This window comes from Oncorhynchus masou, chromosome 30, assembly GCF_036934945.1.
Source record: "Oncorhynchus masou masou isolate Uvic2021 chromosome 30, UVic_Omas_1.1, whole genome shotgun sequence".
Classification (NCBI taxonomy): Eukaryota; Metazoa; Chordata; class Actinopteri; order Salmoniformes; family Salmonidae; genus Oncorhynchus; species Oncorhynchus masou.
The window spans coordinates 47,195,151-47,210,837 of record NC_088241.1 but is presented as its reverse complement, the minus strand read 5'-3'; the positions used below and the strand labels follow the sequence as shown (position 1 = coordinate 47,210,837).

General features: G+C 43.9%; 1 protein-coding gene across 1 annotated transcript in view; it reads left to right on the top strand.

Moving 5' to 3' along the window:
- Positions 1 to 12,704, top strand: part of LOC135522678 (phospholipid phosphatase-related protein type 4) — a 46,877-nt gene extending 34,173 nt beyond the window's left edge. Inside the window, exons 6-9 of the mRNA XM_064949170.1 lie at positions 8,373 to 8,546; positions 8,756 to 9,052; positions 9,227 to 9,400; positions 9,574 to 12,704. Coding sequence (XP_064805242.1) covers positions 8,373 to 8,546; positions 8,756 to 9,052; positions 9,227 to 9,400; positions 9,574 to 10,683 — 1,755 coding nt within the window. The 3' untranslated portion in view covers positions 10,684 to 12,704. The remainder of the gene's footprint in view (positions 1 to 8,372; positions 8,547 to 8,755; positions 9,053 to 9,226; positions 9,401 to 9,573) is intronic.
- The last annotated feature ends 2,983 nt before the right edge of the window (positions 12,705 to 15,687 follow it).

Genomic DNA, 15,687 nt, shown 5'->3' with positions numbered 1-15,687 from the left:
GTTTTAAAATCACCATTGGCCTCATGGTGAAATCCCTGAGTGGTTTCCTTCCTCTCCGGCAACTGAGTTACGAAGGGTGCCTGTATCTTTTTGGTGACAGGTTGTATTGATACACCATCCAAAGTGTAATTAATAACTGCACAATGTGCAAAGGGATTGTTTTTTTACTCCATCTACCAATAGGTGCCCTTCTTTGTGAACCATTGGAAACCTCACTGGTCTTTGCTGCTGAATCTGTGCCTGAAATTCACTATTCGACTGAGGGACCTTACATACAGTGCCTTGCGAAAGTATTCGGCCCCCTTGAACTTTGCAACCTTTTGCCACATTTCAGGCTTCAAACATAAAGATATAAAACTGTATTTTTTTGTGAAGAATCAACAACAAGTGGGACACAATCATGACGTGGAACGACATTTATTGGATATTTCAAACTTTTTTAACAAATCAAAATCTGAAAAATTGGGCGTGCAAAATTATTCAGCCCCTTTACTTTCAGTGCAGCAAACTCTCCAGAAGTTCAGTGAGGATCTCTGAATGATCCAATGTTGACCTAAATGACTAATGATGATAAATACAATCCACCTGTGTGTAATCAAGTCTCCGTATAAATACACCTGCACTGTGATAGTCTCAGAGGTCCGTTAAAAGCGCAGAGAGCATCATGAAGAACAAGGAACACACCAGGCAGGTCCGAGATACTGTTGTGAAGAAGTTTAAAGCCGGATTTGGATACAAAAAGATTTCCCAAGCTTTAAACATCCCAAGGAGCACGGTGCAAGCGATAATATTGAAATGGAAGGAGTATCAGACCACTGCAAATCTACCAAGACCTGGCCGTCCCTCTAAACTTTCAGCTCATACAAGGAGAAGACTGATCAGAGATGCAGCCAAGAGGCCCATGATCTGGATGAACTGCAGATATCTAAAGCTGAGGTGGGAGACTCTTTCCATAGGACAACAATCAGTCGTATATTGCACAAATCTGGCCTTTATGGAAGAGTGGCAAGAAGAAAGCTATTTCTTAAAGCTATCCATAAAAAGTGTCATTTAAAGTTTGCCACAAGCCACCTGGGAGACACACCAAACATGTGGAAGAAGGTGCTCTGGTCAGATGAAACCAAAATTGAACTTTTTGGCAACAATGCAAAACGTTATGTATGACGCAAAAGCAACACAGCTCATCACCCTGAACACACCATACCCACTGTAAAACATGGTGGTGGCAGCATCATGGTTTGGGCCTGCTTTTCTTCAGCAGGGACAGGGAAGATGGTTAAAATTGATGGGAAGATGGATGGAGCCAAATACAGGACCATTCTGGAAGAAAACCTGATGGAGTCTGCAAAAGACCTGAGACTGGGACGAAGATTTGTCTTCCAACAAGACAATGATCCAAAACAAAAAGCAAAATCTACAATGGAATGGTTCAAAAATAAACATATCCAGGTGTTAGAATGGCCAAGTCAAAGTCCAGACCTGAATCCAATCGAGAATCTGTGGAAATAACTGAAAACTGCTGTTCACAAATGCTCTCCATCCAACCTCACTGAGCTCGAGCTGTTTTGCAAGGAGGAATGTGAAAAAATGTCAGTCTCTCGATGTGCAAAACTGATAGAGACATACCCCAAGCGACTTACAGCTGTAATCACAGCAAAAGGTGGCGCTACAAAGTATTAACTTAAGGGGGCTGAATAATTTTGCACGCCCAATTTTTCAGTTTTTGATTTGTTAAAAAAGTTTGAAATATCCAATAAATGTCATTCCACTTCATGATTGTGTCCCACTTGTTGTTGATTCTTCACAAAAAAATACAGTTTTATATCTTTATGTTTGAAGCCTGAAATGTGGCAAAAGGTTGCAAAGTTCAAGGGGGCCGAATACTTTCGCAAGGCACTGTATAATTGTACCTGTGGTGTAGAGATGGGGTAGTCATTGTTTAAAAAAAACTCATGTTAAACACTATTATTACACACAGAGTGAGTCCATGCAACTTATTATGTGACGTGTTAAGCACATTCTTACTCCTAAACTTATTTAGGCTTGCCATAACAAAAGGTTGAATACTTATTGACTCAAGACATTTCAGCTTTTAATTTTTTAAATGTGAACGACCGGCTCGATTTGGTCTTATGTAGCAAAATTTGAAAATGTGTTTTTTACTTTGGATAAAAGTAGAGACTCAGAGCTAGAAAATAGTATATCATACACTACAGTTGAGGAACAATGGGAAAGTAATTCTGCTTTGAAAGTTGATAAACTTGTAAAATCACTTTTGAGAAAAATGGCACTTAAATGTTTCAGTGCACATGCTGGAGAGCTCTTCTTTGTGTACACCCATTCAGCATCGTTCACACCCTCTTAAGCTTTAGCCCCACCCATCTCTTTAAGGATTTACATTTTACATTTACATTTAAGTCATTTAGCAGACGCTCTTATCCAGAGCGACTTACAAATTGGTGAATTCACCTTCTGACATCCAGTGGAACAGCCACTGTACAATAGTGCATCTAAGTCATTAAGGGGGGGGGTGAGAAGGATTACTTATCCTATCCTAGGTATTCCTTGAAGAGGTGGGGTTTCAGGTGTCTCCGGAAGGTGGTGATTGACTCCGCTGTCCTGGCGTCGTGAGGGAGTTTGTTCCACCATTGGGGGGCCAGAGCAGCGAACAGTTTTGACTGGGCTGAGCGGGAACTGTACTTCCTCAATGGTAGGGAGGCGAGCAGGCCAGAGGTGGATGAACGCAGTGCCCTTGCTTGGGTGTAGGGCCTGATCAGAGCCTGGAGGTACTGCGGTGCCGTTCCCCTCACAGCTCCGTAGGCAAGCACCATGGTCTTGTAGCGGATGCGAGCTTCAACTGGAAGCCAGTGGAGAGAGCGGAGGAGCGGGGTGACGTGAGAGAACTTGGGAAGGTTGAACACCAGACGGGCTGCGGCGTTCTGGATGAGTTGTAGGGGTTTAATGGCACAGGCAGGGAGCCCAGCCAACAGCGAGTTGCAGTAATCCAGACGGGAGATGACAAGTGCCTGGATTAGGACCTGCGCCGCTTCCTGTGTGAGGCAGGGTCGTACTCTGCGGATGTTGTAGAGCATGAACCTACAGGAACGGGCCACCGCCATGATGTTGGTTGAGAACGACAGGGTGTTGTCCAGGATCACGCCAAGGTTCTTAGCGCTCTGGGAGGAGGACACAATGGAGTTGTCAACCGTGATGGCGAGGTCATGGAACGGGCAGTCCTTCCCCGGGAGGAAGAGCAGCTCCGTCTTGCCGAGGTTCAGCTTGAGGTGGTGATCCGTCATCCACACTGATATGTCTGCCAGACATGCAGAGATGCGATTCGCCACCTGGTCATCAGAAGGGGGAAAGGAGAAGATTAATTGTGTGTCGTCTGCATAGCAATGATAGGAGAGACCATGTGAGGTTATGACAGAGCCAAGTGACTTGGTGTATAGCGAGAATAGGAGAGGGCCTAGAACAGAGCCCTGGGGGACACCAGTGGTGAGAGCGCGTGGCGAGGAGACAGATTCTCGCCACGCCACCTGGTAGGAGCGACCTGTCAGGTAGGACGCAATCCAAGCGTGGGCCGCGCCGGAGATGCCCAACTCGGAGAGGGTGGAGAGGAGGATCTGATGGTTCACAGTATCGAAGGCAGCCGATAGGTCTAGAAGGATGAGAGCAGAGGAGAGAGAGTTAGCTTTAGCAGTGCGGAGCGCCTCCGTGATGCAGAGAAGAGCAGTCTCAGTTGAATGACTAGTCTTGAAACCTGACTGATTTGGATCAAGAAGGTCATTCTGAGAGAGATAGAGGGAGAGCTGGCCAAGGACGGCACGTTCAAGAGTTTTGGAGAGAAAAGAAAGAAGGGATACTGGTCTGTAGTTGTTGACATCGGAGGGATCGAGTGTAGGTTTCTTCAGAAGGGGTGCAACTCTCGCTCTCTTGAAGACGGAAGGGACGTAGCCGGCGGTCAGGGATGAGTTGATGAGCGAGGTGAGGTAAGGGAGAAGGTCCCCGGAAATGGTCTGGAGGAGAGAGGAGGGGATAGGGTCGAGCGGGCAGGTTGTTGGGCGGCCGGCCGTCACAAGAAGCGAGATTTCATCTGGAGAGAGAGGGGAGAAAGAGGTCAGAGCACAGGGTAGGGCAGTGTGAGCAGAACCAGCGGTGTCGTTTGACTTAGCAAACGAGGATCGGATGTCGTCGACCTTCTTTTCAAAATGGTTGACGAAGTCATCTGCAGAGAGGGAGGAGGGGGGGAGGGGGAGGAGGATTCAGAAGGGAGGAGAAGGTGGCAAAGAGCTTCCTAGGGTTAGAGGCAGATGCTTGGAATTTAGAGTGGTAGAAAGTGGCTTTAGCAGCAGAGACAGAGGAGGAAAATGTAGAGAGGAGGGAGTGAAAGGATGCCAGGTCCGCAGGGAGGCGAGTTTTCCTCCATTTCCGCTCGGCTGCCCGGAGCTCTGTTCTGTGAGCTCGCAATGAGTCATCGAGCCACGGAGCAGGAGGGGAGGACCGAGCCGGCCTGGAGGATAGGGGACATAGAGAGTCAAAGGATGCAGAAAGGGAAGAGAGGAGGGTTGAGGAGGCAGAGTCAGGAGAAAGGTTGGAGAAGGTATGAGCAGAGGGAAGAGATGAAAGGATGGAAGAGGAAAGAGTAGCGGGGGAGAGAGAGCGAAGGTTGGGACGGCGCGATACCATCCGAGTAGGGGCAGTGTGGGAAGTGTTGGATGAGAGCGAGAGGGAAAAGGATACAAGGTAGTGGTCGGAGACTTGGAGGGGAGTTGCAGTGAGGTTAGTGGAAGAACAGCATCTAGTAAAGATGAGGTCGAGCGTATTGCCTGCCTTGTGAGTAGGGGGGAAGGTGAGAGGGTGAGGTCAAAAGAGGAGAGGAGTGGAAAGAAGGAGGCAGAGAGGAATGAGTCAAAGGTAGACGTGGGGAGGTTAAAGTCGCCCAGGACTGTGAGAGGTGAGCCGTCCTCAGGAAAGGAGCTTATCAAGGCATCAAGCTCATTGATGAACTCTCCGAGGGAACCTGGAGGGCGATAAATGATAAGAATGTTAAGCTTGAAAGGGCTGGTAACTGTGACAGCATGGAATTCAAAGGAGGCGATAGATAGATGGGTAAGGGGAGAGAGAGAATGACCACTTGGGAGAGATGAGGATCCCGGTGCCACCACCCCGCTGACCAGAAGCTCTCGGGGTGTGCGAGAACACGTGGGCGGACGAAGAGAGAGCAGTAGGAGTAGCAGTGTTATCTGTGGTGATCCATGTTTCCGTCAGTGCCAGGAAGTCGAGGGACTGGAGGGAGGCATAGGCTGAGATGAACTCTGCCTTGTTGGCCGCAGATCGGCAGTTCCAGAGGCTACCGGAGACCAGGAACTCCACGTGGGTCGTGCGCGCTGGGACCACCAGATTAGGGTGGCCGCGGCCACGCGGTGTGGAGCGTTTGTATGGTCTGTGCAGAGAGGAGAGAACAGGGATAGATAGACACATAGTTAACAGGGTACAGAAGAGGCTACGCTAATGCAAAGGAGATAGGAATGACAAGTGGACTACACGTCTCGAATGTTCAGAAAGTTAAGCTTACGTAGCAAGAATCTTATTGACTAAAATGATTGAAATGAAACAGTACTGCTGGAGTAGGCTACCTGGTAGTGGCTGCGATGTTGACACTACACTAATCAAGTCGTTCCGTCGAGTGTAATAGTTTCTACAGTGCTGCTATTCGGGGGCTAGCTGGCTAGCTAGCAAGGTTGATTGCGTTCCGTTACTTAAAAGAACGACAATAGCTGGCTGGCTAACCTAGAAAATCGCTCTAGGCTACACAATTGTCTTAGATACAAAGACGGCTATGTAGCTAGCTAGCTACGATCAAACAAAACAAACCGTTGATTTCCATGTGGGACCATGTACAAAACCATGTACAAAACAACCAAAGATTTCAAGACTAAAGGCTGGTTTATACTATGGGTGTGTTTGTAAATTTAATCTGGAGTGCAAGAGTGTTTTCTGGGTGTTTGTAAACTCAGAGTGTTGTCAGATTGTCTATTCATAAATTCAGAGCATTTCACTCTCGGAGCGTTCAGAGCGCACACTGGACGCTCTGGCTGTGGAGTAGAGTTGATTTGAGCGTTCTGACCTAACAGCTGTCAGGCACCCAAGCTAACTGGCTAATGTTGGCTAACTTGCTAGCTACTTTCCAGACACAAATGAGAGAATAGGTCACTCTGAACATTTTACTCGCTCTAGCAGAGCTGGCTAGGCAGTTTTTATGTTATCCAGAGCGTTGGTGACTGCAACTGTGCTGCTGGCAACAATTTAATTATGATTTTTTGTCAATGTTTACTGACTCCGGCTATATTCAACGGGTGTTGAGCATCTGTAAATTTGTCAGTTATTCTGCACTCTGGCACACTCAGACGAGAGTGCTCTGAAATTGGAGTAGATAGCCAGAGCGAATTTACCAGCTATGTCTATCGACGGTTGTCCCAGTGACATCATTAAGATTCTATTGAAATGGTTACATGCATAGTGGAGTCTTTTGTTTAGAAATGTAGTTAGCTAGTTAAACAATGAACCATAATCCCAACTCATAACGTTACTTCTCTGCATTAATCTGCGGGTAGCTAACAAACCAGATTCAATGTTAGCTAGCTAATATTAGACAGTAACTAGCAATACAAATGGTTCTGAGATACGAATAATATTACTACACTGAAAAACTAGCTAGCTAGACTCTCTTACCCATATACATGGAGGGAAGCTAAACCCTTTCTGTCACGGATGGAATGGTTGCCCTTAGTTTGGAGATGTAATCCGGTCCTCCAGAGTGTGGAGAGCAACACTTATGCAGTTCTACTACATGATATCTTTCAAAAAGCCGCATTAGAAAGGATTCCCTACACATTCTGACCAGCTCATGTTATAGACAGAAGCAAGCTACATGGCAGACCAATCCGAACTCATCTCTTGGCATGTCCAGCCCCTCATTATCTCAGCCAATCATGGCTAACGGGAAGGTTCCCTCTTTTTCCGTTAGTTTAACAATTGTTTTCATATTTACAGATGGCATAGTTTGATATTAAGGCACATGAAAGGCATTTCTGAAGAAAAAAAAACGCTTTATGGTAAATAAATAAATTTGACATTAAAATGGCTCTCCTGTGAAGTATTGACGTGCGACATATGCCTAGTTTCCTGAAACGAGTCACAATGAATTTGTAAACATTTCTAAAAACATAATTCCACTTTGACGTTATGGGATATTGTGTAAAAATAAATGACACAAAATCTCAATTTAATATATTTTAAATTCAGGCTGTAACACAACAAAATGTGGAAAAAGTTGTGGTGTGAATACTTCCTAAAGGCACTCTAGGTCCGCTATGTAGTCTATATAGTATTTTAGTTTTCACATACAGCACATCCAATACATCACACTGTCAGACCAAATAACTATAAAAGTCTCCAGTAATCCTCAAGGTTAGACTAACATTTTTTTTTCCTTGCAACACTATAGTAGATGAGTCTGTAAACGCTGACAGACACTAAAGAACTCAAAGCCTCAGGTGCCTGAGGGTAGATGATGCATGCCGCTAGGCTGCATTAGCCACGACTCACAGGAGAGACAGTAGCATACATGGGTTCAAATAGTATTTGTCGTATTTCAACAACTTTAGCTACACTTGATCAAGCTTACCTGGTGCATCAAACTCTGAAAATATTTGGAAAAAAATACTATTTGAACCCAGGTCTGAACAGTATCGAGCGCTGGCTGTGTCCACAGTAGGGGCTGGCAGTAATAAATCTGCTGTAATAAAGTCGCTCTGAGGGGGAGGATGCTGGATGCTGACTCACAGCTCTGGAACACGACCATACTATACAAATCTACACTGTGTCCCAAATGGCACCATATTCCCTACATACTGTAGTGCACTACTTTTGATCAGAGCTCTATGGGCCATGGTCAAACGTAGGGCACAATTATAGGGAATAGGATCCCATTTGGGACACACACAGTTCCTTCTCATAGGGGGAGAGGACATTGCAGCAACATCTAGAGCTAAATTAATGTATTTGTATGGAGCTGTGTTGTTTAATGTGCTTAGTTGAAATGTTTGAATGGAAAGACATGGCAATGTTATTCATTCATGTAGGCCTAGTTGTGGTTTGGAATCTTGCAGACAATGTGGATTGTTTCCATAAGGATTACAGCCACAAGCTAATGTTGATTGTTAATTGTTGATGATGATGATGATGATGATGATGATGACGACCTCAACGACGACAACGATGATGCTGATGATAATGACATGAACAACGATAATAATAATGATGCTATTGATGATGACAATGCCTTTGTGTCCTTGGTCTGTCTGTAGATGTACTTCAACAGCACGCTTACTGAGTCTTCTAAACTACTGAAGCCTCTGCTGGTCTTCTCCTTCGTCATCTGTGCCATCATTTGTGGGCTGACCCGGATCATCCAGTACAAGAACCATGCTATTGATGTCTACCTGGGCTTTCTGCTGGGCGGGGGAATAGCTGTCTACTTAGTATGTTCTGCTGATACTTTCTTAGAGATACTACTTATTATTTGTGTTTTTTGGTAGAAAGACTGTTACAGATAACGCTTTTCCTGATGAATAATCATCATTTGATGTACAGTTGCTACAGTACTTGTTTGTTTAAAAGGATTTGCACTAAAGAGATTGTGTGTTATGAGAGATAATATTGTAAAGCTCCGTCTCTCCTCTACCTCCAGGGTCTTTACGCAGTGGGGAACTTCCAGCCCAGTGAGGATAGCTGCAGCTGCCCTCCTCCCCAGCCCCGCGGTCCCTGTCCTTTACCCCACATCAGCCAGGAGGCCATGCGCCATTTACAGGTGAAGAGCTGCAGCGCCAATATGGACGGGCTCTCTACCTCCCACTCCGAGGGCATCCTCCACCATAACCCCCACCACCGAGATCCCTCCTCTGGCTCCCTCACCAACCTGAAGAGGTCCAGCGCTGAAGTGGAGGTCATCACCTCGCCCCGCAGCCCCATGGGAAAGGAGAGCATGGTGACTTTGTTCTTGTTATTTAATTAGTATGCAGATATTCAACATACTTTACTTTACTTTATTGGTCTTTCAGTATTTTTACAGGTTCCTAAAAAGAGTTATTAAAAACATTTTGCCGTGACTTCATTTAAAAAATGATTTTGAATAAATAAGTTTAGAAATTGCTGTCCTCAGGTGACGTTCAGCCACACCCTCCCCCGTGTCCACACGCCAGCGATGGATGATGGCACACGCCGCAATGCCACCATCCACCACAGTCACCATGCCTCCATGGACTCCTCCCGCTCCAAACAGCTCCTCTCTCAGTGGAAGAGCAAGAATCAAGAGAGCCGAAAGCACTCCCTGCAGGTTAAACAATTTATGCAATTTATAATTGTTGTAGCCTACTAATGATATGCTTTTATAATGCTTGTTTCTTCTCATGTTTAAACACATTGAAATGCATATTTCTGAAATTAAAAAAGCTATAAAAGTAAATAAATATGTTTTTGTCTTCTTCTTCTTTTTCTTCTTCTTATTAGGTGATGGAGGGTGAGGTGGCAGCCCAGTCACCCCACCACCGAGGGAGCATGGACTCCATGAGGTACAGCTCTGAGCCCTCAGTCGTGGGGATCAACGGGGTCGATCTGCCAACGCAGTATGTGAAGCTAGCTACCGGGGCCAGCACCACACTACCCAGAGACTGCAGCGGCATAACAGGAGGGGCCAGAGTCTCTATGCAGTCCCGACCTGGTTCCTCACAGCTGGTCCATATCCCAGAGGAGACCCATGAGAACTTCAACAACCCCTCGCCCAAGATGGGTGTGGGAGATGTAGGCGGCGGTGATATATGCAATAGTGGAGCTCATGTAAACTGGGTGAAGGCTGCTGAGAAGGCAACTGCCCCATGTAGGACTATGAATGGCAGCCAGCAGCCGCGGATCATGCAGGTGATTGCCATGTCCAAACAGCAGGGTCTGCTCCAGACTCACTCCAAGAGCATGGACGAGGGCTGCATGGACGGCTACACCGGAGGGTCCCTCCGCTACAGAACCCTGAATGAACCAAATCCCATGGGCACGACTTGCAGCACGTTGGGCAGCTCCGTGGGCAGCATCTCAGGCAGCACTGGAGCCATCGTGAGGGTGGACGCCCATCCCGAGAACAACAACAACCGCCCCATGGTTCACGCCCCTTCGACGGATATTAGCAGTGGGGGTTCCTGGAAGACCTGGAGGTCCCAGGACCAGTATGGGGCTGGTGGTATTGGTGGATGCAGCCAGGGCCAGTCATTCGAGCTGAATGACCTGAATAGAGATTCAGAGAGCTGCGAGTCCCTGTCCATGAGGGACGGCTCCATTGGCTCCATAGACAGGAGGAGACATGCAAATCCCACTGCTGCCACCATTACACAGAACGCAGGGGGCGGGGAGCACTCCCTCCAACAGCAGCAGGGGATCACCACCATCAGAGTGACCCCAGTAGAGGGGGGTGAGGTCCCCTCAGAGCCCCACTCTGTGGCCTCCAGCCGGGACTCCACACTCCGGAGGAAAGGGAAAGGGAACATCATCCTGATCCCAGAGCGAGGGAACAGCCCGGATAACACCAGGAACGTTTTCTACAAGGGGACTTCATCAACACCCGGTTTGTAGAGGAAGAACATTGTCACTTGTCTGTGTCCCAAATGGAACTGTATTCCATATATAGTACCTTCTTTTGACCAGGACTCATAGGGCTCTGGTCAAAAGTTGTACACTATATAGGAAAGAGGATGCCATTTGGGAAACTGCCCTTGTTCATATGGATGTTCACAGAATTTTCAAGAAAAGAACAGTCAGTGGGAGGGATTGTTGCACTCTTGGGGATGTTTGACTTCTTCCACTGCATCTGTGATAAGAGGCAATCCATCGCCAAACGTTGTATCCAGATACATTTTATTAGTCACAAAGCAGGCTTTATTCAGCATGATATTTGTAATTGTTCCCACAAAAGCACAACCTTTTTGGTCTTGTAGAGTAGTTTACTATGTTCTTATGTACTCTAATAGAAACATAATAGCACTGGAATTGTGTCCAATTTGAAATATTTTCAAAAGTGGGTTATCAAAGTTTTTGTTTTCCTTTTTTTCCACAAAGTTCAATACTACCCCCTGTGTAATGCTTTAGTGGGATATTGCAAAGTTGTGTACCATAACGGTGGAAACGATAATCCTTTAATTGTCTGCATCAAAAATCGTTTTGAACTGTGTGCTAAACCACCCACACTATTTAGATCAGGGGTGTCAGGGGTGATTTTGCCCCGGGGGCCGCATTCGGTCTTCAAAAATGTGTTATATTTCCACGCCATCAAAATTTGCAAGGCATACTGTAGTCCTCTATCAATTTTGGAATTTTCCATTCTCCACTGACTGTCTGGCTTTCATTTTGGGGATTATTAGCAGGCAAGACACAGGCAAGAAACTGTATGAATGTAGGTCCTTTATCATTTCTATGCAGTTTTGATTTAGTTTTAGTAATTTAGTAAAGTACATTGAGTTCTTACTCAAACCACCCGCAGGCCGGATTGGACCCCCTCATGGTGCCGTATGTTTGACACCCCGGATGTAGATTAAATACTGTGCATAGAGTACAAATAAATAGAGAGAACATTTGGAACTTGATATGGTTAGAGAACGACCTTTTGTATTATTTGCTGTATAGATGCCACATTCCCTAGAGAAAACTGTGTTAATGACCATAAGTGCTTAGCATTCCTACTGTAGCTAAATTAAATATGCTGTGAACTGCACAAAAACTGTGTTTCCTACACCTTTATATTCAATGACCAGGTTGTGTTTGTTCTATCACAATAATACTGTTTGGATTTTATTCTACCAACATATTGTACATGATTTTTCATGGTGTCTACATCCCAAATGGCCAACTCAGACTTGGGGGTAGACATAGTAAATTCAAATCTGTCTCCCTCCATTTGGTATGATACTTTACATTTTGTATGGTATGTATTCACTTGTGTATGTCCATCATCCATTTCGTACAATATGTTACAAATTTGCAATACGTATGATATGTTACGAATTCCAATTTGTTGTGGCTAACGTTAGCTAGTTAGCTGGCTAGCTGGCTAACGTTAGCTAGGCTAGGAGTTAGGGGTTAATGTTAGGGTTAAGGTTAAGGTTAGGAGTTAGTGTTAGGTGGAAGGGTTAGCTAACATGCAAAATAGTTGCAAAGTAGCTCAAAAAGTTGCTAATTAGCGAAAATGCTAAAATTGTCCGTATGTGACTCAAACATGCAAACTTTCAGTTGCTAGGCGTTTGCCCTACATGCCGAGCCATCCACCCCAACCAAACTCTGTCCATTGGTTTTTGGCTTAAGGAACCTTGTATCTTATGTAACCATACCAAACGTAACATGTCATACTAATTTCACTGTCACAGGTTTATGTTTACTACAGTATGTTACGTCTAGTCTTTGACGCTAGGCTGAAATGGCAACCTATTCCTGATTTAGTGCACTACTTTTGACCAGGGCCCATAGGGGTCTGGTCAAAAGTAGTGCACTATGTAGGGAATAGGGTGCTATTTGGGACTCAAAAATGTGTGTGTGTGTGTGTGTGTGTGTGTGTGTGTGTGTGTGTGTGTGTGTGTGTGTGTGTGTGTGTGTGTGTGTGTAAACTGTCATGCAGTTTTTTGGCCGGTTTCAAATGCTCTTTCTACTCTCTTTACACATCTTTCTTAGTAGCATTTGACTCGTAGGCTTTGGGTATCATGACTGAAACTGTCTCTGTAAAGCACTGTGCTTCTCTGTGATATAAGTTACACTGTAGCAGAGGACAGAGGTATTCTGTTCACTCTTTGTATATTTTACAGTTGAGTAGACACAGTAAAGGTAAAGTGGTGATACTTGTACATGTTATCTATTGATGACAAGAGTGTACTTTTACTCCAGGCTTTTTCCCCTGCTTTTGACTTCAGCTTTATCTTGGGTTACAATTCCATTTTATACTTCAGAGAATTTTCCATTGCAATGACCTTAATACTGTATTAATTATTAAACGGTGCATATCAGTAATATCTAATTGGGGTTTTATTCATAGTTACAATGAGAAGGATTTGACCTAATGTTATGAGACTGTGATCTATGAGGTATTTTTAGACTGCTTTTCTTTCCTTTTATTACTTTTGAATAATGAACTATTTGTGCCAAAGGCTATCTTTAACGGAACGTATTTATACATCAAGCCTATTCTACACGACTCATTTAAGCTCTGTATCCCTCTGCATGGTCATTTTGAGATGCTGTAGAACATAGAGTATTATTGTAAATAATGCCTTTATTCAATTGTTCGTATAAAAAAAAATGATTGACAATCTTTTTAACGAAATATACAGTATATTATCATATCAGGTCCCTATTTTTTGGGTTGTTTTTTAATTTGATAGGTTGTAACTGAAAATGAGAACTGGTTCTCAATCAATATATGAAATTGTTGGCAATGTTTGGTATCTAAAAAGTGTGCTGTTATTATTACACTGTGGTCAAAGAGAAGATATTTAGATAAAGCTGGTGCAAATTGAGAATGAATGACTTCTGCATGCTTTCTGGGATGTCCTTGGCTGGTTTATCTCCACAAATCCTTCTGAACATTCAGTGCACATGTATCGGGGTAGATGGCAATAGTGTGTTGTCTCAATATTGGAATAAATGTTTGCTATAGAGAACCCAGCATTCCTGCTCCTCTGTTTTGAAGTGCAATATTGGTGCAAGTTACAACCCAAAGTACATCTTGTGAGTTGCATATCACTGATCTAGTGCTTCCCTGCAGTTATGTTGTCTCATTGTAGAGCATGGAGCTTCTACTGCTAAACATGTCAGATTCTTTAGGTGGCAGCTCTTGATGACAAAACTCTGGCTTCTTCACTGCCTGGAGGAGTTAGTGGTGGTGATGTTTTATCCGAGCATTCAGTGTTATCAGAAACCTGCCTTGTGCCTCCTCCTGAAAGACTCAGGATTACCTAGGTCAGATAACAGACAGATCTCGCTTGTGTGCCAAGTGGCACACTATTCCCTAGATAATGTGCCACTTTTGACCAGAGCCGTATGGGCCCCGGTCAAAAGTAGTGTAGGGAATAGAGTGTCATTTGAGACATAGATCTCCTTTCCTTTCTGCTCCTGTATTGGATAGCGGGGGAGACAAACACCAAAGCCATTCATACCCACAAAACGTTTTATTAAACTTCAGTAAACTAGCATTCATTTCCCATTTATTTGAAGGCAGATCAGCAAAGAAGAAAAATATTATCTTAGCTACTCTCACTCGCACTCACGGCACACTATCTCTCTGTCACATGCTCTTTATTTATCTCTGTCCATCTCTTTCTCTCTCTCTCTCCTTATCTCTCTCTTTGTCTCTCATACACACGGGAATCTCACAGAGTGTATAGGAGAAGCAAGCCTGGTTAGCATTGCCATGTGTAATTAGCATTGTTGAGTCTAATGTAGGTCACTGAATTGACCTACATTAAAGGAGAACGCTCTCAGGGAAATCTTATCTTGGAGAAGGAAATGGAATGATCTCAAGAAGAAGAGAGGCTTAGTGGAAAAACCTGTACAACCACGCACATGTGAACTGGGTTTGGACACACATACACACAACCCTTACATGATCTTATGTGATCACATGTGAGTTTATGTGAAGTTAAAGTGATTGCATGTGTCAAAATGTAAAGCCACATGTGATAACATAAAACTACACATGCGAAAACATGACCTCATGTTCAATCGATGTGACAACATGGGGATGCAATATTTCAACATGTGATACAATGCAATTACAGATGTGACAGTATTTGAACCCTTTTCACATGTGAAAGTGCAAATTCAATTTTCACATGTGAACGTTTTCCACATGAATCTTCAATTCACATATGAGGTGAAAACATGTTATTCTTCTCACATGTGAAAAGGTGGTGTTAACATGTGAACTCAATGTTAAATACATGTGAACATACTGTATGGGTTTTAAGGTGATTGGTACGCTGCTCAGCTAAAATAGTGTCAAATGTAATCAACTTGGACTTGGTAATGGGGTATATATATAGCCAAGTTATCATTACTCATTGTATATTTGTTATTATTTTTTCTATGATTTTTCTATTTTTCTCTCTGCATTGTGGGGAAGAGCCTGTAAATAATCGTTTCACTGTTAGTCTACACCTGTTGTTTACGAAGCATGTGACAAATACAATTTGATTTAATTTAATTTACCTAGTTAAGCAATTTGGGGGATTTCAGTATAGTTGTCTGATGTTGGAGGGACATATTATATAGTGTTAATGTTACTCATTAATTATTATGATAAATATAATAGATTTTCGTGAGTGTATTTTTTAACAATGCTGATATTTACTTTATTTCAATCCAAAGTGTAGGAATACAGGTAAAATCAGTCATTGCTGCAAACATGGTGGCATAGCAGGATAATCTGAAATCCATGAACCAAGAGGTTGCTAGTTCAAATCCCAGGTGAAGCCATGTTGATTAATAGTTACTGTATAAATGGACATACACAATGTAATCAAATATGTAAGTTGAAAACACAGAGGCTTTTCTGGGGACATCTGAATGACAGATTTTTGTTTGCCAGGCATCATGTGT